General features: G+C 38.9%; 1 protein-coding gene across 1 annotated transcript in view; it reads right to left on the bottom strand.

The window, feature by feature from the left end:
- The window catches only part of PKD2 (polycystin 2, transient receptor potential cation channel), a 58,355-nt gene that overhangs the window by 4,933 nt on the left and 29,963 nt on the right, over positions 1–23,459 (bottom strand). The window contains exons 7-13 of the mRNA XM_036339300.1: positions 19,190–19,357; positions 16,841–17,022; positions 15,614–15,734; positions 11,781–11,879; positions 3,496–3,617; positions 3,124–3,241; positions 1,511–1,674 (exon numbers count right to left, since the gene is read on the bottom strand). Coding sequence (XP_036195193.1) covers positions 1,511–1,674; positions 3,124–3,241; positions 3,496–3,617; positions 11,781–11,879; positions 15,614–15,734; positions 16,841–17,022; positions 19,190–19,357 — 974 coding nt within the window. The remainder of the gene's footprint in view (positions 1–1,510; positions 1,675–3,123; positions 3,242–3,495; positions 3,618–11,780; positions 11,880–15,613; positions 15,735–16,840; positions 17,023–19,189; positions 19,358–23,459) is intronic.

The raw sequence follows: 23,459 nt of genomic DNA, 5'->3' as shown, positions 1-23,459 counted from the left end.
ACTGGCCTCAAAAATTACCTTTCAAAGGGGCCTGAACTTAGTAAGACTATAGAGCAATTTATATCCTGAGGCATTATTGAAAACAACAGGCAAATCAGCCAACAATTAGTGGAACCTAAAAGGTGGAAGTGATATCAACAGAGGCAGAGGCTTGACAGAGAATCAGGGAAAGACCAGGAGAGCCCTGCTAGAACCAGTCTTCCCAGGATGCCAGTGGGCTTGGTCTGGCTGTGCCCTCTGAGAAGCAGCATCAGAGGCTTCACACGGTAAAGAAGGCAGGATGACTTCACTAAAAAATAAACACGTAAACAGCAACAGAAACACATCCTGGAGGAAGGAGAATTAGGATCCAGAATTAAATAACATTCAGTAATTAATGTTAGTTTAGTTTTCAATAAAAAATTATGAGACACAGAAACAGGAAAATGTGACCATACATGGGGGGGGGGGGACGGGGGGAGGGGGGGAGCAGGAAACAGAAACGGCTTTGAGAGGGCCCAGATAGACTTAGTAGACAAAGAGTTCAAAGTAGCTATCATAAATATATTCAAAAGCTAAAAGAAATCATGCTTAAAGAAATAAAAGATAATATGATGTCATTGTCTTATCAAATAGTGAATATCAACAAAGCAATAGAAATTATTAAAAAAAAGCCAAATAGAAATTCTGGAGTTGAAAAGTACAACCCATTAAATGAAAAAATTCAGTAGAGGGTCTCAACAGCAGATTTCAAACTGCAGAAGAAAGAATAAGTGAACTTGAAGATAGATGGATAGAAACTATGCAATCTGAAGAACAGAGAGAAAAAAGAATGAAGAAAAATGAACAGAGCCTAAGGAAAATGTGGAATACCATTAAGCACCTCAACATACACATAATAAGGAAAGGAGAGAGGAAAGGAGCAGTAAAATATCTGAAGACATAATTGTTGAAAACTTACTAAATTTGATGAAAATATTACACATTCAAGAAGCTTAATAAACATCAGATAGGAGAGCTGCAAGGGGATCCATACTCAGACATATCATAGTAAAAATACTGAAAGATAAAGACAAAGAAAAAATCTTGAAAGCAGCAAGAGAAAAATAATTTGTCACGCACAGGGGAACCTCAGTAAGATTAACAGCTGTCTTCTCATCTGAAACAATAGAGGCCAGAAATAAATAAAAGTAAAATAAGAATATTCCTCGATCAATGAATACTGAGGGAATCCATGCTAGCAGGCCTGCTTTAGAAGAGATACTAAAGGAGTTTTGCAAGCTGAAAGCAAGTGATCCCAGACAATACTGTAATTATAATTTGCATGAAAAAACAAAGAGCACTGGAAAGGTAATTATGTAACTATACAAGGCAGTATGAATTCATAATTTCCTCCTTTTTCTCTTAACTGATTTAAAAAGCAACAGTACAAGACAAATGTGCATAAAATAAATGTCCTAATGCATTTGATAATAATGGGACAAAGGAGATGGGTCAGAGTGAAGTTGTGCAGCAATGCCTTTATACTTACACTTGAAACTCTTCATAAGAAACCCCACTGGAGATGCTTCCCCTCCTTCTGGAGCTGTGCCCACTGTCTTCATCGTCCTCCTCCTCAGAGTCATCCAGGCTTCGTGGGAAACTTCTGCTGCTCATGGGACGTGGTAAGGAGCTATGATCCAAGTCCAGGTCCTCCTGAAGAAATGGGGCCATTGAGCAGGAACACCTAGACCCCACAGAGCTTCACCAAGGACTGGGACCAATGATAAGTGGACGTGTGCCATTTACCTCTGGTTTGTCTGTGGTTCACACCAGACTGTAATTCCCACACTTTGTAATTTCATGCATTGGCAAATTTTCAAAACAGATTTTAATTACTAGTAAGAAATTATTAAGTTACTAGAGGCTCAGTGCACGAGATTCGTGCACTGGAGGGAGGGAGGGTCCCTTAGCCTGCCTGCACCTTCTCGCAGTCCAGGAGCCCTCAGGGGATGTCCCACTCATGGCTTAGGCCTGCTCCTCCCACCACCGCCACTGCGCTCGCCAGACATAAGACCAACTTCTGGCTGAGCGGCACTCCTGCTGTGGGAGCGCACTGACCACCAGGGGTAGCTCCTGCGTTGAGTGTCTGTCCCCTGGTGGTCAGTGCGCATCATAGTGACCAGTCATTCTGCCCTTCGGTCGATTTGCATATTAGCCTTTTATTATATAGGATTGTTTGGACAAGAAGGAACATAGAAAAAGTAAATGAAGAAATATACCCCTTTTCATAAAGATAACCCATTTAATAGCTACAAAGTAGGAAAGATATAATCTCAGAATAAAAATTTGGCTAAATACAGTCTTGTGAAAATTGTACTCTTTGTCTTCTTGCTCACATTTCACTATGATTGGTGTTTTTTCACCTAATGGTACTGTTGTGTGGAACAGCATTTACGATTAGAAATCACTTTTCTATACTATCATCTCATAGGAAAATGACTCTTATGTATAACATGCGCCTTCATTCTTTGTACCTCAATTACCATCTATTTTCTGTTTGTTTAACCATTTATGTTTAAAGTTAACATTAAAGTTTTAACCTATTTTTATTATAAAAGCCCATGTAAGTTTACTTTTAATAGTTTAATAAATATTCAACTAGAAGGCAGCTCTTTTATTTTAAATGTTGATTTCAAGAGTAACTAATTTTATATCTCCTAAGAAATACTCCCTCCCCACCTTCTCTCATGAACATTGTGAAATATGTAACTACTCAGTTTTCTCTTTTCAAGTTCATTACTAGGAAGTTTAGGGCCAAATTTGTAGCCCAACCTTAAGAAGCATATGTGTTATTATGGAATGCATTTTTAGCTTCATTCACAGTCTAGTTTTATATTTTACTTTTGCTTTGTTTTGCCTCATTCTTCATTTTGTTTTTTTTACATGTATGCTAACTTATTACATTTTTATATATTATCGTGTTATATATCCTTGTTGGAATAAGCAGGGTCCTAATATGTAAACTGATGTGAGAGAGAGAGAGAGAGAGAGAGAGAGAGAGAGAGAGAGAGAATGAATGACTCTCAGTAACCCACTACTTAGTATGGTGTCTGAAACATCGTGGGTGCTGAATCAAATCATGTTCTCCTAAACTTAACCCACCCTCTCTTTTTCCAAGTCATCTCTCATCTGCTGATGTTCATGTTCGGTCAGTTCCTGGTCTCCATCTTGGTCGTACTTTGTGAAGATTGCCTCGATCTCTGCATCGGTATGGCCCTTCCTGAAATGATGGAGAGGTTACAGACGAGCTCATTCACATACATGGTCCAACCCCAACACGGAGACATCAAAATACAGGGAGGAAAGGAGAAATTGCTGGATTGGGGACAGTCCTCCTCTTATAATATGCTCCAGGAAGACACCCACCTCTGAAAAAAAGGTCTCTATGAGTTCTTGGGCCAGGGGTACACTTATCATTAAGAATTTATCTTTACAGGAGGAACTCTCCAGGCCCTCAGAAAGTCTGATTCTCACCCTTTGAGGTCCTGCCGAAGTTCATCAAAGTTTAACTTGCCTCCCCCTTGCCGCAGACTCTCTGAAATGTCATCCACAGTATTTCTCCTTAGTCTTAGTTTGACCAAGGCTTTATGGTAGCCCTGTTGAAAACAAAAGACTTAGTTGAGTGCATTCTCCTTTTGCATTTGCTTCACCTTCAATTTACAGTAGTAATTACTGTAAACCTGGCACAGTGCTGGATGTAAGTTGGCCACTCAACAAATATGTGTTGAATAAATGAATAAGGGATGTATCTTGAGTTTTCCATAAAACTCTTTTGGGAGAATTATATGGAAAAAGTCAGAGCCTTTCAGTAAGTCAAAAGAACTAAGAGTCTTTTGCTCATATGAGAATTCAAGTTTAGATTATAGAAATGTAACCCAGTACATGTTTCATAGCTGCCTGCCTCAGAATATGTAGGAATGAGTAGAATACTGAGGGTCCAGCCAGCATGGCTCAATGGTTGAGTGTCGGCCTATGAACCAGAAGGTCACGGCTCGATTCCCAGTCAGGGCACATGCCCAGATTGCAGGCTCAATCTCCAGTGTGAGGTGTGCAGAAAGCAGCTGATCGATGATTCTCTCTCGTCATTGATGCCTCTATCTTTCTCTCCCTCTCTCCTCCTCTCTGAAATCAATAATAATAATAATTAAAAAAGAATAAGAAGCCTGAGTCATAAGTTGTTTATTTTCCATGTTATCTCATAGTAATTTCTTTATATATGTTAGCATATATTTTAGTACAATGTGAATGTGGATTTTTCATTAATAAACTACAGGCAGACCTTGCTTTGCACTGTAGTGCAGGACTGTAAAATGACCATGCAAGTTCAAACTGTATAAAGTGACGTTAATAATCAACAGGAAACATTATGATTGCTCCATGACCTTTAAATCTTTTTGTCAAACATTAAAAGCTCCTTTAGTGTTAGCTATAAAGTCATAGGAAAATTTTAAAAAATAGTAAAATGAATGTTTATTTACTACATTCAAATTTAAAATATTAGAAACCTTCAAAATTAAAGTGTTTTATTTCTTGTAAAAATTTTATTCTAAAACCTTCTAAATCACAATATCATGTAGCCCTCTCTTATCCAGTGGACCTCCATGTTCGGATTTCAACAACCCCTCCCAAAGGGGCCACCCTTCTGACTGGAAGATTCTTCTTAGAGACGATATGGTGCAATTATTCTGAGACTTAGAGGTGTGTGTGTCAGCTCCATAGACCACGGTGGTAAATATACCCACAAATCAAATATGATGAGTGGGTACTCCCCAAAATCACTTTTACTGAATATTTGGGCAGCCAGGCCAGTGGGGACCAAGATAAAGGTTGATCACTTCAAAGTCAGAGATGCTCTGAATAAAACAAATTAAAATTTTACTCTTTCCAAAGGGCAAAAAAAGAAGCCAACCACCCTGAATATCTCAGAACTGAGTGTCTTTTATTGCATATATGAGAAGAAAAGCGTGATTTACACTGCACCTTATTTCCATAACAGCACTCTGGGATACAAAAGAATTAAGTTTCAGATTCTTAGAGGCATCTCAGCTGTTCACTTTGAGCAGTTCATGTTAAGTTATTGAAAGCAGACTGCGCTAGAATTGTCTCTTCCTATCCAAATAAAACAAGCTCCCTTTACCATATGCAAAGTCTCTTGAATGAGTAAGGGCATGTGCTATGACTCAGCACAACTGCTATGTGACCTTGGACATGTGTTACATCATCCCTGGAGGGTGGGTATTAGCAATCAATTGACATAGCTGTCATCAGATATAAATCATAACATATGTAAAGTATTTGGCATTGTACTGTGGGGATTCAGAACAAGTCACCCCAAAATGTACCTCTGTGGTATGCAGATTGTTTTAAGCTAAAGGCAACTGTAGCCACAGACGCAAGAGAAACTTCTGACCTTCCCTTAACTACCTAGAAGAACTTAAATTGGGAGCCTTGCCCATAACAAGCAATTATCAGAGATAACCACCTTTGACCTGTCTATAGGGCAGCACCAATTTCTATTTACCAAGCATCTGCTCTTCTAATCATCCTACAATGACAGCTGATGCCTCAAAGGCACCTTACATCATTTGTAGCTCAGAAATGTCTTGTACACCCATGTTTCTATCTCTGAACCTCTTGTGCATGTGGAGTCTCTGACTTTCTCATTTATATGTATATATTTATTTTTTTTAAATTGTTTTAAAAATATATTTTCATTGATTTCAGAGAAGAAGGGAGAGGGAGAGAGAGCTAGAAACATCCATGATGAGAGATAATCACTGATCAGCTGCCTCCTGCAAGCCACCACCACCACCACCCCGCTCCTCTGGGGATCAAGTTCGCAACCCTGGCATGTGCCTTTAACCAGAATCGAACCCAGGACTCTTCAGTCCGAAGGCCAATGCTCTATCCACTGAGCCAAACAAGCTAGGGCTACATATGTATATTTTAGAGTTGGTTATTATCTCTTGCTAATCTGTTTCAGCCAGAAGAACTGAGGGTAGAGGAAAGTTCGTTCCTCTCCCACAGCTGGTGCTGTGAGCAGGATGAACTCACTGGCTGGAACCCCGCACTTCCCCACGAGGCTGCTGCAGACGAGGAAGTCCTGGGTTGTCTGACACAGCCCAGCTAAGGGTTGTGTCAGGTAAAGGTTCTTACCATATTGCTACACCCCCAGATCTCCTTCTGTAGGATCTGGTTGAAGCAAGAGTGGTGAGAAACTTTTTCTCTCTTCTAAATTTAGATTGGCAGGAGAAAGCATCTGTTAAACTAGTTTCTTAGAGAAGCGACCCTTGGTTATTTGGTGAGTACCCAAGGTTTTGTTTTTCTGTCTCTATCTGATTTCTCTCATTTTGTCTTTTTATTTGTCCTAAGAATTTGGCCTTATAAGCAGTGAGAGAATTTTCTCTCTGGCTCCTACCTCCCAGAGGGTGCACTTGCCAAGGTGCACCTTGCTCTCTATTTGGCCAAGACAAGCTCTCCAGGGAGTTTGCTGTGTCCATCCTGTGCCTCATGGACACGTTTATCTCTGCCAGCTGAAGAATGCAAATGCGTCTGGTGAGTAGCCCCATAGGCTGTGGATACAAGCTTAGGGCAGCTTAAACCTTACTCTGTTCAAAAAGTAAAGCGCATGATTCCCTGTGTTTTGGAATAGCTGCTTTAAGACAGCGTCTGCCCCTCCTCCCCACCCCTGCCCTTTGTATCTCTTAGGCTAACTTTGGGAATAAACTTTCTTATGAGGGTTGCATCTTTTTTTCACTCTCCTTTGGAAAAGCCTTTTATGTCCATAGTATTGTTTTGAGTCACTATAGATTCCACTGTCAAGGCCAGACTATAGATTCTTTTTATTGGAAAAACTTCTCAATGGAAAATAAACATTTTTCTTAGAGAGCTCTCCTATAGCTACAATAGCTAACTATTAGGATTCCCTTAATAAGATGGAAGGACAGAAATTAGAATAAACATCAAAGTCCATTAAGACCCCTTTCCTGACCTAGCTGGTTTGGCTCCATGGATAGAGCGTCAGCCTATGGACTGAAGTGTGCTGGGTTCGTTTCCAGTCTGGGCACATGCCCGGGTTGTGGGCTCAATCCCCACAGGGGACCCTGAAGGGTCCCGGATCGGAGAGGGTGCAGGCTGGGCTGAGGGGACCCCCCATGCATGAATTTCATGCACCAGGCCTCTAATATATATATATAATTGAGGGTGATAGGGTCCGTCATAATTCAGAGGTTTCAGGTGTGCAATTCTATAATACATCATCTGTATATTATATTGTGTGCTCCCCACCCCACTGCTCACTGACTTTTGAGTTTTTAAATTTTTCTACCCAAACTGGATTGGATCTGGAATTTTTCTAATTTTCTTTTTTGGAGGACTGGCTACAAAACATTATCAGTTTTCTTAACTATTTGGCTGCAATCCTCAAAACTATCATTTTCATTTCCTCACCCTTTAATCTGCAATTATTGAGAATTAAAACTGCCCTTTCCAACACCATGCAGGCTAAAGGGGGACAACTTGATGTAAACTTCAGAGACATCACCACAGCAGCTCATGTATGGACAATCTCCATGCCTATTGTAAAAAGATCGCCAGAGACATTCCAACTGCAGACCAGGAGAATCTATCAGATTATAGCTGCCTGTTTTCACTCCATCTGAAGATGATTGGAGACAGACTTTTAGAAGTCTTCTTCGCTGCCTGACTACAGAGCTCAGAAACTGGGATTATAGTCTGCTCATATCATTAACATTTGTTGGTGTGTTTTTTTCTTTGTTTGTTTCCATAGAGATGTCTCTTATTAAACACCTGATTCTTGTGCCACGGGCTTCACTTTGGGAGCCCACCTGCGTCACCACCTCCGGAAATGAGACAGGACTGTTTACCTGAACCGAACTTTTCTCAAGACTGAGACTGGTTTAATGAGACACAGGAACAATCTACCAACCCAACTTCTGGAGTGTGAACTATCCAGGAAAGTTTCAGAGAAGGAAACTGTGAGGGTTCAGAATGAGTCACCCCAACATGTCCCTCAGTGGTACACAGATTGTTCTGAGCAAAGGAAACTTTAATCACAGGCACAAGAGAAACTTCTACCCCTCCCTTATTACCTAGAAGAACTTGAATCAGGGGCCTTGCCCATAAGGAGCAATTATTAGAGATAACTAATAATTACTAGAGATAGCTTTTGACCAATCTATAGGGCAGCACAAACTTCTATTTACTAAACATCTGCTCTTCCTGCAATGACCCTTTGAAGCTCCCAAGGCACTTAGACATGAGCAGAGCAAGGACAATGGGCCAGATACAGAAAGTCACCAGAGGGAAAAGCCCCAGGTGCCTGGCAAAGGACAATTGTAGGGTGAGACCTTGCCCCCAGGGTGACCTTTCCTCCACTAGCATATCACTGGTCATGCATTTTGTTTGGACCCTCTGACCTTTTCTCCCCAGAGATAACATCTAGGCCTCAGTTGTATTTCAGCTCCAAGCTCAGAATAGCAGCAAAACCAGACAAGCGACCGGGTGGGTGGCTGACCTCAGGACCAGCTGCACTGACTAATGACCCTTGTCCTGATACTGACTAATCAATCAGTGGAGACCTAGACCCTGAAAGGACACACCTGGAAAGATGCTGAATATTCTATTAAGATCTTCCCCTGGGACCTCCCCTAAAATCTCCACCCTTAGGACTGAGGACCCAGAGGCTCTCCCTCCTGAGAGCAGGCCTGCACCTTTCCCTTCCCCTCCCTCACCCCAGGCTCTTTACCATTGCCTTCTCTATTCCCAAGCTCCAAGGGCCCCTCCTTTACCTCTATAACTTGTTTTCTAAGCCCATTTCTTCCATGAATTACTTGTTCCACTTCTTTGATTTTATAAATAAGTATAGTCTTACAGTTTGAGTCGTGGCTCTGAGTTCTTCCCTAGTCAGAACTCAAGTACTGAGGTTGCTGAACTCAGATCCAGTCTGACCCCACAGATCTTACACCTGGTGCCGTTTCCACTGCCTACAACATACCTCTATGGATTCAGCTCAGAACGTCTTGTGCACCCATGTTACTGTGAGAGTCACCGAAGGAGGATACACAAGGCCAAAGTGGTAGGGGATGATACATTTAATTAGGTCATCTGGAGACCAGATGGGCTGAGCCCCAAAATGGTGCCAGCAGCCAGGGACTGGAGAGTCAGAGGTTTTAAAGGCAGGCTTTTTAGGCGGGAATTTTCTGGGCAGTCCGGATCCTGGGCAAATCCGGAGGGGAAAGATAATGGTGTTAGCAAATGGAATATGGTCTAAGCCAGCGGTTCTCAACCTGTGGGTCGCGAACAATGAAAATACATCCTGCATATCAGATATTTACATTACGATTCATAACAGTAGCAAAATTACAGTTATGAAGTAGCAACAAAAATAATTTTATGGTTGGGGGTCACCACAACATGAGGAACTATATTAAAGGGTCGCGGCATTAGGAAGGTTGCAAAAAGGAATGTCGGTTATGAAGTGGTCTAAAGGTCAGTTTCCAGGGGAGAAGGGATCGATTCAATTATTTGATCAGACCTAAGTTACCTTTCTATTTCTGAACAGCTGCATGTGGGGTCTCTGAGTCTCTCATGTAGGCAGGGTTCCCATACATATGTATATATTAAATTTGCTTATTTTCTCTTGTCTATTTTGGTTATCTGTCCTTGTCTATTTTATTATTAGACTAGCCAGAAGAGCCTTGCGGGTAGAGGAAAATTTGCTCCTCTACCACAGTGTTTATTATAAGAATGCAACAGTATTATTATTATTATTGCTGTTGTTATTGTAGTGATTTTCAATAGTGAAAGGATCCCAGTTGGTCTAATGGTTTGTGGGCCTTGGGGCTAAAATATCATGATGCTGGTCCTAACACACTCACAGCTTAAATCTGCACTGAGATCAAGCCCATGATTTAATATAAAACCTGAAATGTGTGATGTTCTATTCTGAGCTCAAGAATGTGGTTAATGGATAGTTAAACTTTCTGAGGCAAACTCAGAAATGACTGGATCCATTATCTCCATGGCAGGATAAGTAGTGCAGCTCTTTTTCTTTGTAGGGGGTGGAGAGAAGGAGTGTATTCAGCATATTTTAAACACTGTTTGCCTTCTTCTTGTATAACTGAAGATATGACGTGAGCATCTTTTCTATGTCTTGGTGAGTTATCATAATCCTTTCTTAATATGGGTCAGTTACCAACATTTTATCTTGGCACTTTTAATGTTGTGAAATATTGGCAAGAGTTCCTTTAACGGGAAGGTTTTTTTGTGTGGTTTTTGCTTGCCAGTGCCACTTCCTCTGAGACATTTTCATCCTTTATGTCTCAATCACTTTCCTCATTTACAGTGATAAATTTGCCTTCACTAAGTTCTTTCCACTGCATTCAAATGGTAGCAGTGAGAATCCCACAGCCAGCTACTTGTTTCTTCTATAAACCAGTACACTTGTTTTGATTTTCATGTCCAGTGTTATCATTCTTCCTTTCTCTGCTATACTTTCATCTTTGTTGGCTCTTTCTCTCCTTCAGTTGTTCCCTTTTTGAAAAAGGTCACACGATTTATCACTGGGAGATAAGGCAGCTGCACAACTACATGTTTTGAGTGAACTGGATAGCAGATCCTCAGAGACCGAACCGAGACTTTGCAAAAAGTGAGGTATTTGGTCACTGACCAGGCTGCATATCTGTTATTTACGCAATGATCTGTAGTGAAGTTTGCACTTTATACCATTACTCACAGTTATTATACTGTGATAACTGCAAGTGACGTTTGTACTTTATGCTCTTAGTCAATATGCTGTGACAAATGAAACTTGGACTGTGTTGAGAAGTTGGTGTTATTTAACTGAAATAACTGATGTTTATGCATATCAGAACAAAAGTGCAAAATGAGGACTGCTTGTATACCCCCTGGAGATTTGCTAAAATATCATCACCTGTTATGCAACATTCAGGATAATGAAGATCTTAGGTCCCATCCACTGGACCTCCTCTTCATTTTAAAAAGGGGAAGGTCTCTGTTACAACATGATTCACAGACCATAGTCTTATGGCTTGAACCAACAGAAAGGGAGCCACTGTTCTGAAGTTAGGTAACAAGCTGTGAACTTTGGATGTAGTTATTTGTTGTTGCTTTAAGCCAAATAAAGAAGTCATATTGAGAAGAACAAAGCTGCCCAACTTTCCTGTCCTGACTTCTATTTAACAATCAAACACTTCCTGAGAGAGTAGACAATGGAAAGTTCTCCTGCCCTTAGGCTGTGGCCTTACTCCAAGGATCTTTCCCTTGGACTATTTCACAACTTCTTTGTAAGTTCAAGGATAAAGGGAGAATGAACTATAAAGTACTTGCCTCCGAAACATTTTCTTTTTTAAAACTGTAATCAAGATCTAGAAAGTGGAAATGTCTTTATAATCTTCCAGTTTATTCTGAATTTTAAATCTGGAAGTGAGAGCCAACCAGAGGAGGTATCAAAACAAAGGGGACAAACCAGCAGATCCGCTCCGAGTCAAGAGAGTTCATTGAGAGCTTAGCTCCAGGGCATTAAAGTATCCCAGAATTTAAGCTAGCAGTGTATCCATCTCTATCTCCCAAAACGCTTAAATTAGTCCTATAATACAGCAATCTACTCTTTCTTTTTAACAATGACAACCAATTAATATTTATTCAGAAATATGGCTGAAACAATGACTATTTTATGTAGAAAATAAAACAATTCTGAGAATTAGGGCTTGTCATACCTTTCTGATAAGATCTGAGAGTTCCATTTCAGCTTTCTGTTGAGCCAAGTCAGATTTCACTTCAGAGTAAGTGTCATTGATGATGGCCAAGAACATATTCTGTTTGTAAATCAAAGGAAAGCTGACATTAAAATAGCCACCTAAGTTTATTTTGTAAATAATCAAAGGATACATGCCATTTTGTTCACCATTTTTAGAAAACAATTTGATGTCTTAAGTCACAAATCAATAGTTTTGCTACCAGGTTGTTTGGGAAAATTATTTCTTCAATGAAGTCACGCCAAAGGAAAATGTGACATTTTCTTACTTACAAAACCACATATTGTGATGTATTTTGCAAAAAGAGACAAAAATGAAATACAACAAAATATTAATGTATTTAACTATGAATGGAGGGATTATTTTATTATTTTCCTTATCTATATTCTCTACATTTTTTTCATTTGACATAAATTATTTGGTGTGAAGAACTCTAAAACAGCTCTTCCAATTTCAACAGTCCACACAGATAAGTGGAATTCTATGCTTATGCCAAATATTGCTATATAATATCATTTGAAATTTCAGAACATAGAAGAGTTAAAAAGATCTCTGCAAATAGGAATATGGTAAGTGTAGTAAGAAGATAGTCAAGAAAAGCTTAATGGAGAAGACAGACTTTAGAGTAAAACAAATTTGGGTTTTGGTCTTGGCATGGCCAAGATTTGTTTAAATTTTCTAATCTTCATTTTAAAATGCATTTATATATATATATATATATATATATATATATATATATATTTTAAAATATATTTTATTGATTTTTCACAGAGAGGAAGGGAGAGAGATAGAAAGCTAGAAACATCGATGAGAGAGAAACATCGATCAGCTGCCTCCTGCACATCTCCCACTGGGGATGTGCCCGCAACCCAGGTACATGCCCTTGACCGGAATCGAACCTGGGACCTTTCAGTCCGCAGGCCGACGCTCTATCCACTGAGCCAAACCGGTTTCGGCAAAATGCATTTATATTAATAAAATGGGAGAAATAATAGTATCTCCTCTACATATCTGTTGTAAGAATTAATGAGATAATCTATGTAAAGTATCTAGAGACAGGGCCTAATGTATGGTGCTACATAATTTATAGTTATTATTATTCAGTAATAGTCCATTTTCCTGACTTTTCCCTTCCCCAGGAAAATAGTTTATATTTTCCACACCTGTTTCCAATAGATTTTCTGGAGGCCCTGCATCCAGTTGATAAGGTCCTTCCTTTGTATTTCCTTTTTAGCACATAACTATGATTTGCAACTATAGAATTGTGTATTTGAGTATGTTTGTTTTCCCTACAAGCTTATGGGGTCTTCATGATGGCAGGGTTGGGCTCTATTTTCCTAACCACTGCATCCTCAGTACCCAGCACATTGCCTGGAATACAGTGGCTCAGTAAATATTTATTGTACGATTGATGAATGAACAAATGAGAGCTCTATTATTCTAATAGATTTTAATGGGCTATTAAATTGCTATGAATTAAGGAAGAATATTTTTTAAGATTCTGCAGCAGAAATGAGAATAGGATATAGAATATACATAAGTTCCAAGCTTAATGCTCAATTCCAAGGGCAGGCAGTTGTAGTAGGAATAACATCTCTCACCTCTCCTTTTCAATATAGGCATCTAATGTTTTATTTCTGTTTCCAAATGGCTGTTACCTAATGACTGCAAATGTATTAGCTGAAGTGGATTAAAGTGTGCATCCTCTGAAGAGATTTAAAAAATTGGAAAGTGGCTGAGAAAGGCTCTTGGAGGTGTGGAGAGAGGAAGTTCACCCTCCTCTCCATCCTGTCTCACAAGGGTCATTCAATGTTAGAGTCTTTCCCTATTGATGATGGGGCTTTTGCTTCCTGCCTCAGCTGGGCCACCTCACACTAATGTGGCTTCTTGTAACAAGTAGGGGCAATAAATCAACACCTGGCCGTCATCTCAGAAAGGTGGCCAACACTGCACTTAGCTTGTCATTTCCGTAAAAAAAAAAAAAAAAAAAGGTTTGTATTGACAGTAGCCTCCCCTCTTTCTGGGGGTTGGGGGTAGGGTGGGGAGAGCAATTCCTTTTTGTGTAGTACAAAAAATTATTTTGGTATTAAAAAAACAAACGAAGAGCTTCTTTTCATGTTCTAGCAATTGATCTGATAAAGTGACTGAATAATTTAAAATTTAAATTTTAAATTTAAATTTTAGAAGGTGCTGTCTACTGGTGGACAACATTCAAACAAGTCCACATTGGAGCATTTCCACTTGCCACAATCATGTCCCTCACTTGGCTGACCGACATATGAAGAAAACTTAGGTGGCCTGAAGTCAACTACAGGTCATTGCAGAACTCTCAATTTCTGGTTTTTGTTTACTGAGTAGACATTCAGGGATTCAGATGCTCCAGAATTCAAACTACTAGCAATGTTTGAGAGTAAGAAAGGCTTACTTTTTCCTCTATTTTTTTATTCTTTAATCCTATATAATAAAAGCCCAGAGACCTAATGGCAGAACGACTGGCCAACCAGTTGCTATGATGCCCACTGACCACCTGGGGGCAGATGCTCAACACAGGAGCTTCCCCCTGGTAGTCAGTGCGCTCCCACAGTGGGAGTGCCGCTGGGCTGACTGGGATGGTGGCATTCCCACAGCAAGAGCAGCCACTCAGAGGGCGGGTCCACAACCCTTGGCTGACTGGGATGAACAGCGCTCCCACAGCAGGCTGATCCCCATATGCCATGCCCCCACCAGTGCACAAATCCAGGCCTCTAGTATATAATAAGAAGGAGAAACTTAGGAGGCTCCGTTTAAAAGTAATCGTGAGACATGCATAAAGCAAGATATAAATGAACTTGCATGATATTCCTGACTCCTCAGTTTTATTAAAATAGATCTAATTCTTACTCAGTAAATACTATATACTTAACCACTAAGGACCTGAACCAGCTCTGGAGATATTACACTAAATCACTGAAACTTATGCAAAGAATCTTTATAAAATCCACTGAAAACAGAAACAGTTTCATTTCCTTAAGATGTTGGTTGATGTAAGGAATCCTTAAATGTTAGTGTTTAAATGAAAAAATACCCACTGTCTAAGTTAAACTAACTCAATATTTTCTTAGTAGAATAGACAAATAAATGTATAAATGTTAAGATGAAGAACAAAACACCTTTAAAAAAATCCTAATTAACTTAAGACCCAATGGTAAGAATGTTAATTTGTACCAAATCAAGAGAATAAACAAACATTTTTTAATATAATTTTTCAAGCAATTTCCATACACTGTTAGATTTAGTCTCTAGCTATGCTAAATATGACTAAGTGAAAGTAAGATATCTTATCTTGATGAGCAATAATTCACTCAAATATTACTCTTGACATACTGGATCTAACTTGCTTAGTCAGTTCCTCTTTTTTAAACAGAAGAGAAGAGAGAGAGAAATGCACAGTCATGTTAGCAAATGACCATGAAAAGCTGATGTTTGTGTTAACAAAACATGTGAGTAAGCATAGTTAACTTTTTAGGCAAAACACTATTTCAAGTAACTTTATAAATTTGCACTTGATCTATTTTTTTCCTTGAATAGACATTATTATCTATCTATAGTTAGGTAAATGAAAGTCCACGGAAAAGATATTTGGTGAAGACTTAAAACTGTAAAGCAAAGACAAGTAAAATAAAATATGATTTATAATACCCACATTTTTCTACTTCCTGGGTTAAAAAAAATGATAGGAAATAGAGTGTAGAGAAAAGAAAAGATGGTGATTTATGAAATTTAAATCACCTCACTCTAAATAAAAGCATACATACCAAAAGAATGAAGAACATAAAGAACACAAATGTAGTGAAATAAAGTGGTCCCAAAACTCGATTAGCTTCCTCAATCTCTGCGAAGTTGATATCACCCAAAATGATACGGAATTGAGTGAAGCTATAAAAACAAAACAAACACCACAAAGCAAAAACAAAGAATGTCCAGCATTGAGGCAACATTTTTTAAAAGATGATTTTAGGCATTTTTTTCAGTGTAGATAATTGTCAAATAACAGAAAATTGTCAATTCCTTTGGAAAATTCTTGCTACTTATATGAGCAATTGAAGCCTTCTGGAATAAAAATAATTCTTTCACACTAAATATTATTTCAATTTGGTTAATAAGAAAATATAATCATAATTATTATTGGATAACTTATAAAACAATGGGCTATATGAATTTAATATATAATTTAGGTAAAACATGGTAACCCTAAACCTTTACAATGGTCATCTGGGTCTGAATTTAAAATCTCTTAAAAAAAAAAGATTTTTGAAGGAGAGCCGAAATTGTATGTCTCAAAGCTCCAACATTCTGACACACACTCAAAGTGGGGTCTAGAGTGGCCGTGTGTTACCAAAGCTGGGTCTTAATTAGTAAAATCATTCTCATTCCTGACTTTTATCAAACAGCAACATTAATGAGGGACCCCCGTGTGCAAAGCCTTATTACCTTCAATGATCATGATCATCTCTTTTCCTAACTCCTTTCTAAATGGAATGGAAATCTGATACTGGCTACTTTTCTTGTTTTTAATATCATATTTGAGAACTTTGAAAAAAGACAGAAAATTCCTGTACTGGCTTAAGTTTCTCTTAGAATATTAGAAATACTATTTTTTCCTTAAAAAATAACTTGATGTTTAAAACATATGGCAACAATATTGACTAGGAATAAAAATATAGGCAAATGGTCTCTTAAAAGCTACCATTTGCATGTGGTGCCAAGACCTTGATCTTGGAACAGTGTTGATTTACTACAGCTGATCTTACTAAAATGTCTTACTATTATATGGGCTGTTACCTCAAGCATCAGCATTTCAGAATATATGGTCATCTTTGCATTGGCAGGTCAATGCTTCTGGGAAAGAGATTTAATTAGAATTTTAAACAACGACTTTTAAACTCTGGGTTAAATAGCAACCATGAAGATTTATCCTTTATCCCTGAGAAGGCAGTGACATCCCTGGGTAAACTTTTCTTCTTAATTTCATATATACTTACATACACTCTTGGAAAGTACTGAAGTCATCAACCTGAGTGCCAAAGACAAGGTAGGCCAACTGAGCATAGGCTAAGAAAATAATGAAGAACATAATTGCGAAACCAAAGAGGTCTTTGGCACACCGAGACATGGTTGTGGAGAGCTGACTCATGGTCCTGTTGAAGTTGATGAATTTGAAGAGCTATAAAAGACAGAAGGATATGAACAGATGAATGGGTATGTACAGCCAGCAGAACATTATTCAGCCTCACAAATGAAGTTTTGATGCATGTTGTAACTTGAATGAACCCTGAAAATATTATACGAAGTAAAAGAAAAATAACGTGCTTTTTTTCAAATCTAGCAAATTCTATTTTCTCATTCAAAAAGTATTTTGGGTGCCCACCATGCACCAGTCACTATTCTTGGAGCTGGGAATACAGTAATGAACAGAACAAAGCTCCTGCCCTCATTTTAGTCACACTTACCGGGTAGTTAAAATACAGCAAATGCAGGTTTAATTGTAATTAGTAGTAAAATGACTAGTGATAATTTTCTCTCAAGGAAGTTTCAAATAAAAGAGAGAAAACCTCCTACAAATAAAAACTAGTAACATAAGAGAGAAAGATAGCAAGACCTCCAGGAAATACTTCACTTATTAACTGTCATTTATTGTGCATCAGACTATGTACCAGGCATTGTGGGGGAGGGCTTAAGTAGACCGCCTCAAATCTTAACAGTGACAAAAACAATGGTAGTCTATCTCAAGAGTCAGCTGGGGCTTGGAGCCTGGATTTGAACGCAGCTCTTTCTGACTGCAAAGCCATACTACGCATTTCTGTAGACAAGGCAGTGAGGATGGCTGCCCGGGTTGAGCCGTTCACCGCCCAGAGGGCATGGCCACCCGCACAGCTCTAGCTAGAAGCCTTGGTGGAAGAACACTGGGGAGATACAAAAAAGCTGAGTCATGACCCTGCCTGAAAGAATGTAATGGTTCTTAAAAAGTTTTGGGGGCAAGATATTTACAGTTGAAGCACGAAATAAGCCACCCGGAATTTTACTTAAAGACCTCTTATAAACTGTTTCTAGCCACATCAAAATGTTTTTCAGGGTGTTGTTAACACATTATTTAAAACAATCCCTATTGGTATTTCTATGAGATGTCATTATTAGTTGTTAATGGTAAAGGTTTGGTAGGTTGGTGAGAGCTTCTCCTGACTGAATAAAGAACCTGAGAGGTATAGGATGAGGTCTATGCGCTCTGATAAAGCTCAGGCATTCCAGGTGTGGATACCAATTCGGTAAAATAAATAACTGTTGGTAATTGCATTGTAAAAAGGTGCTGCTCAATAACACTTTCTGTGATGATGAAAATATTCTCTATTTCCACTGTCCAATGCAGTAGCTACTGGCCACATGTAGACTTCATGCACTTAAAAATGTGGCTCGCCCTGGCTGGTTTGGATCAGTGGATAGAGTGTCGGCTTATGGACTGAAGGGTCCCGGGTTCAATTCCGGTCAAGGGCACATGCTTGGGTTGGGGTCTCAATCCCCAGTGGGAGGTGTGCAGGAGGCGGCCTATTGGTGATTCTCTCTCATCCTTCATGTTTCTGTCTCCCTCGCCCTCTCCCTTCCTCTCTGAAATCAATAAAAATATATTTTAAAAAATGTGGCTAGAGTGACCGAGGAATTGAATGCTTACCTGTATATGATTTAAATTAAATTAAATTTAAATTGACACTGTTGACAGGCTGGCAGCTGCCTTGACATGACGGAAATTTCCTGCATCTCCAGAACTAAGGCTTACTGTATATGATGAAATGCCCCAACCTTTCACATACATAGAAATGTACATTATGTCTTGGGAAAAGAAGGAAATGAGTGAATAAGGAACTGCTCAGAAGAGGTACTTGTTCCAACCTCAGTTCTAGGTAAAGCTTCTCTATGGCCTCTACCTGGAAAAGAAGCAATCTTTCTAGAGAGCATTTCCAATCAGTATGCCTGCCCCCGTCTCCATTCCTCTAGTTCCTTTTCCTTCATCTGGTCACATCCATATCCGGGTGACCTGTCCTTGCTAAAGTAGCCTGGGGCTCCGAGCCCCGCTGCCATACTGAAAAGGCCCCTATTGCTTCTGTTAAACAAAACTTACAGGGACAGGTCTTGCAAGAGTTCAGGTAGAAGAGAGCATCATTCACAGCAAGAGGAATGATCAAATGAGTCCCACTAGCTTACTTTAAAATACGGAGCAGCTTTGGCTGGCTATTTGAATTTGGCCACAAAAGCAAATTTCTCCAACATTTTGTGTGATTCATGTTAATAAAAAGAAGGGAAAATATTATTAAAAATCCAGAATGAAATTTATACATTACCTTAATCCAGACAAAAAATACTATGACTGCAGCTATATTGTTGAACTGTATTTGCCAGTATGCCAGATGTTCGAAGTTGGGGAAAGTATTTTGATCTTCCAGGAACTGTAGCAGCACCTCCACGCTTGATGTTCTGTGTATGTTAATTCCTATAGCCATCACTGATAGCTGCAAAACAAAAGACTTCCCTATTATTACAGTGTTTTAGAAATAGGTAACTTACCCTAAAATGACTAGTTTATTTTGCTTTGCCATTGTATTAATTCTAGGGATCAACATTTTTCTCACCCAATTGCATTCATAAAAGTCACTCACATAATTGGAAAGTGTTGGGCACTGCCGTAAAACAAATAAAGCAGTATATTGCTTCTAGTTAGGAATGGAAATCCAATGAACAAACAGAAGTTAAATGCACAAACTCTGTCCTCAAAGAATGCACACTCTAGTTCAAGACCAAATAAATATACAATGATAAATAATACAAAAACCTACTCAAGAATTGGCATCACACAACATAAGGTGAAGGGTGAAAGACATATTAAAAGGAATGCTCTTAAGGAAAGAATGAGCTTGGCCTTTTAAGAGGGAGGGAATGATGACAGAGAGGGCTCAAGAAAGTTTGCAGTGGGAATACATGGGCCAAGGGTTTTCCTCTGGCTTGTTTCTGTCTCTTAACACATGACCAACAACTTTTCACACATGCTTTGGTCCTGGGCTATAAAACCATATCTGAGGGGACACTGGGCCCTATACTTGCATCCATCACCATTGGAGTAGCATGTACCTGTGGGAAGTGCTAGTATGTAACCATAACCCCTTGCCCTCATGTGAAGTCTGAGTCCAGGGCAGGTAGGTTGTGACAGGTGGTATAACCCTTGCTGCCCATTCTCCCTTTCTTCTCATTGATGATGGTCATTGACCACTTCATTAGTCCTTCTCTGTTTATAAAAAATAGGTTTTTATTGATTTGAGAGAAAGGGAGAGGGCAAGAGGGATAAAAACATCAATGATGAGAGAGAATCATTGATTGGTTGCCTTCTGCATCCCCTCCCCTTTCCCAATGGAGATCAAGCCCATGACCCAGGCATGTGCCCTGACCAGGAATTGAACTATGACCTCCTGGTTCATGGGTTGATGCTCAACCACTGAGCAACACTGGCTGAGCCATTAGCCCTTCCTGAGACGCCATCCAGATCATGGCCCCAGGGGGTTACCATATCAAAGATCTGCCTGGCTGCCAATAACATTGGCAAAGCCAACCTCACCACCTTCCTTTTCCTCTTTATGAAGGAATTCTAGAGCCAAGCTTGTATTTCTGTACTGTAGGAATATTTTCTTTGAGCCCTCTGGAATATACTTAGGATGTTTTTCTCCATGGACTTAGCTGAAAGGGATGAAAAATAAGTTGGGGGAAGTGCTGATTGACTGAAACCAACACCACCCCTTTACCCAACACACTCAGAACAGTGTGTTGTCCATCCATTGTTCCACTCTGCACAGGACAAATGTGGAACATGTAGTCATTTATATAATATCGATATCATATCAACACATTAAGTTTCCCTGAGACTTTTCCTTCAAAATAGGGAATGAAAGAAAAGAGATTTTGTGAACATTTGGGTTGTTATGTCTTTCCTGAGTTTTCTTTGGAATTCTCATCCTTGTTTACAAAAGAACAGTCTCTCTTTACCATAATATAAGTTTCACGAGGGCAAGGGTTCCGGTTTTTTTTATTCATTCCTATATCCTTAACACCAGAACAGTACCAGGCACATAGTAGGTATTCAGAAAATATCTGGTGAATAAATTATTTTCACCATCTGAGACCTATCACTCAACAAAATTACTTGAATTTAGACTTCTTAACAGTCTTCCTTTTTTTATTTTTAGTAATTCTGCTAGTTTTGAAAGACTATTACGTAGGTGAAGTAAGCCTGTAGACTTTAGAGCAGTGATGGCAAACCTTTTGAGCTCGGCATGTCAGCATTTTGAAAAACCCTAACTTAACTCTGGTGCTGTGTCACATACAGAATTTTTTTTGATATTTGCAACCATCGTAAAACAAAGACTTATATTTTTGATATTTATTTTATATATTTAAATGCCATTTAACAAAGAAAAATCAACCAAAAAAATGAGTTCGCGTGTCACCTCTGACACCCGTGTCATAGGTTCGCCATCACTGCTTTAGAGTGTTAGTAAAACACACACACACACACACACACACACACACACACACACACACACACACAATAAATAAAAGAGATAATTTCAAAACAATTCTAAGATGTTATATTTTTATTAGGGTATCATTTCTTTTCAAGTTTCAGTTGGACTTTTTCAAGTCAGGTGGGCAAGCAAATTTGGGCCAGATCAAACAAAAAAGCATTGGCCCTTTCATAGGGTTCAAGGTCTAATGGAACACAGGGTGTGTGTGTGTGTGTGTGTGTGTGTGTGTGTGTGTGTATGTGTGTGTGTGTGAGTGTGTGTCTGTCTGTAAGGGGGGCGTGGGGAGAGAGGAGCAGAAAGTCTGCCCTTATTTCCACTGGGTCAGGAAAGGTTTGAAGAAGTGAGATTCCACTAGCCCTTCCTTTCCTTTCTTTTCTTTTTTTTTTAAAGCACACTGTTTGAAGTGTGGTCTTGGCAGTACTAAAAGTTAAGGAAAATAAGAACAGCAGCACAGTGAAGGAAGTTTTCAAAGAAATACTTGCAAAATGTTGTGGCTGCTGAGCCAAAAAAAACTATAATTAATTTCCATGATACCATCAGTTGTATTTTCCAGTGGTCTTCAAAGTGGGATGAGGCAATTCACTGGAGTTGGGAGGAAAATATTAAAACTTCAAGGTAGGTGACAAGAAACTGTTAGAATTCTATTTCTATTTATCCCAATCTTTAAATTCAATATTGTGTATTTTTTTTTACAAATGTACCCTTTAAATCAACACACACACACACATTTCTTAGATAATTACAACACATTAGGATATGCTATCAAAATGTTCAGTGACAGATGAACATAATCACAAAAGGCTGAATGCCACTGACTACCCTTCTGTTGACATTGGAGTAATTAGTGAAAAAGAAGATTGATATTAATTAGATAAAATTACATGTACCTTTTTACCATTATCATCAATGACGTAAATATGAATATATTCATATAAACAAAATCAGTATGTTTTGCATCTTTATAGTCCCAATCAATGTTTTCTAGAATAATTTTTAATGTATATGGATTATAGTCAGCCATCACACAATCCAGAACTATTTTGAAAAATTACTTCTAGTATCATCACCTTTCCAGCCTCCTTGAATACTGCAATTTTTCTGTAACTGTGTTCATTATTAATCCGTTGAGACTTTGGGGATCAAGAGTTTACCTATAGGAACTGTGTGAAAAGAGGGATGCACTTCTAACTGCATCAGGGTCGGATCAGTTCCACACCATGTTCTTCTGTATTTTCATTTTAAGCAAAAGCTCTTTCTGAAGTACACATGTGCATGGCTTACGAGGCAGTGGCAGAGCAGTGAAGATGGTTATTGTGAGAACTATATGAACTTATGTATATGAGAAGCACTTGGAACTGTGCTTAGCACAGATAGCTTCTCAAGTGCTAGCAATTATTACTATTGCTCCTGTCAATATTTTTATTGCCATGCAATACGTCTATATAGTTCTTTTTGCCTTAAGTATTCTTTTATTCACACATGAATATCATCTTTACATTCAATAATATAATAGGTTAACTTATTAATAACATTCAAGAACATATTTTCTATATTTTACCAACTAATTCTACTGATGATTCGATAAATGACTTGATGCAAAGGCTTCCCAAACTGATTTCTGATTTTGGGGGAAGAATACTGATAAGAAAGTAGAATACTAGAAGAGAGAATGATTAAGAGGGTGATGCATCACTTACTGAGATTTCAGAGGGCATCTCTGCTGGCCAACTTTTAAGCATGTGACAGTTAAGCATGTCATTAGATGCTTAACTGTGTAACAGTGCTTAGCAATAGATTGTTACTGATGAAGAGAGAAAAACTTGCAAAAATACATTTCTACTCTGATGCTTCTGAAAGGAAGTGGTTAAGATGCTCCTGAAGGGAAACCATCTTGACAAAGTGTTAGAAATCATAATAGCCCGGCTGGTGTTTCCCAGTCGTTGACCGTTGACCTATGTACCAGGAGGTCACGGTTCGAATCCCAGTCAGGGTACATGCCTGGGTTGCAGGCTCAATCCTCTGTAGGGGCATGCAGGAGGTA

This window comes from Myotis myotis, unplaced genomic scaffold (assembly GCF_014108235.1).
Source record: "Myotis myotis isolate mMyoMyo1 unplaced genomic scaffold, mMyoMyo1.p scaffold_m19_p_1, whole genome shotgun sequence".
In the NCBI taxonomy this organism is placed as follows: Eukaryota; Metazoa; Chordata; class Mammalia; order Chiroptera; family Vespertilionidae; genus Myotis; species Myotis myotis.
The sequence above is the reverse complement of the archived record's forward strand: the minus strand, read 5'-3'. Positions and strand labels throughout refer to the sequence as shown.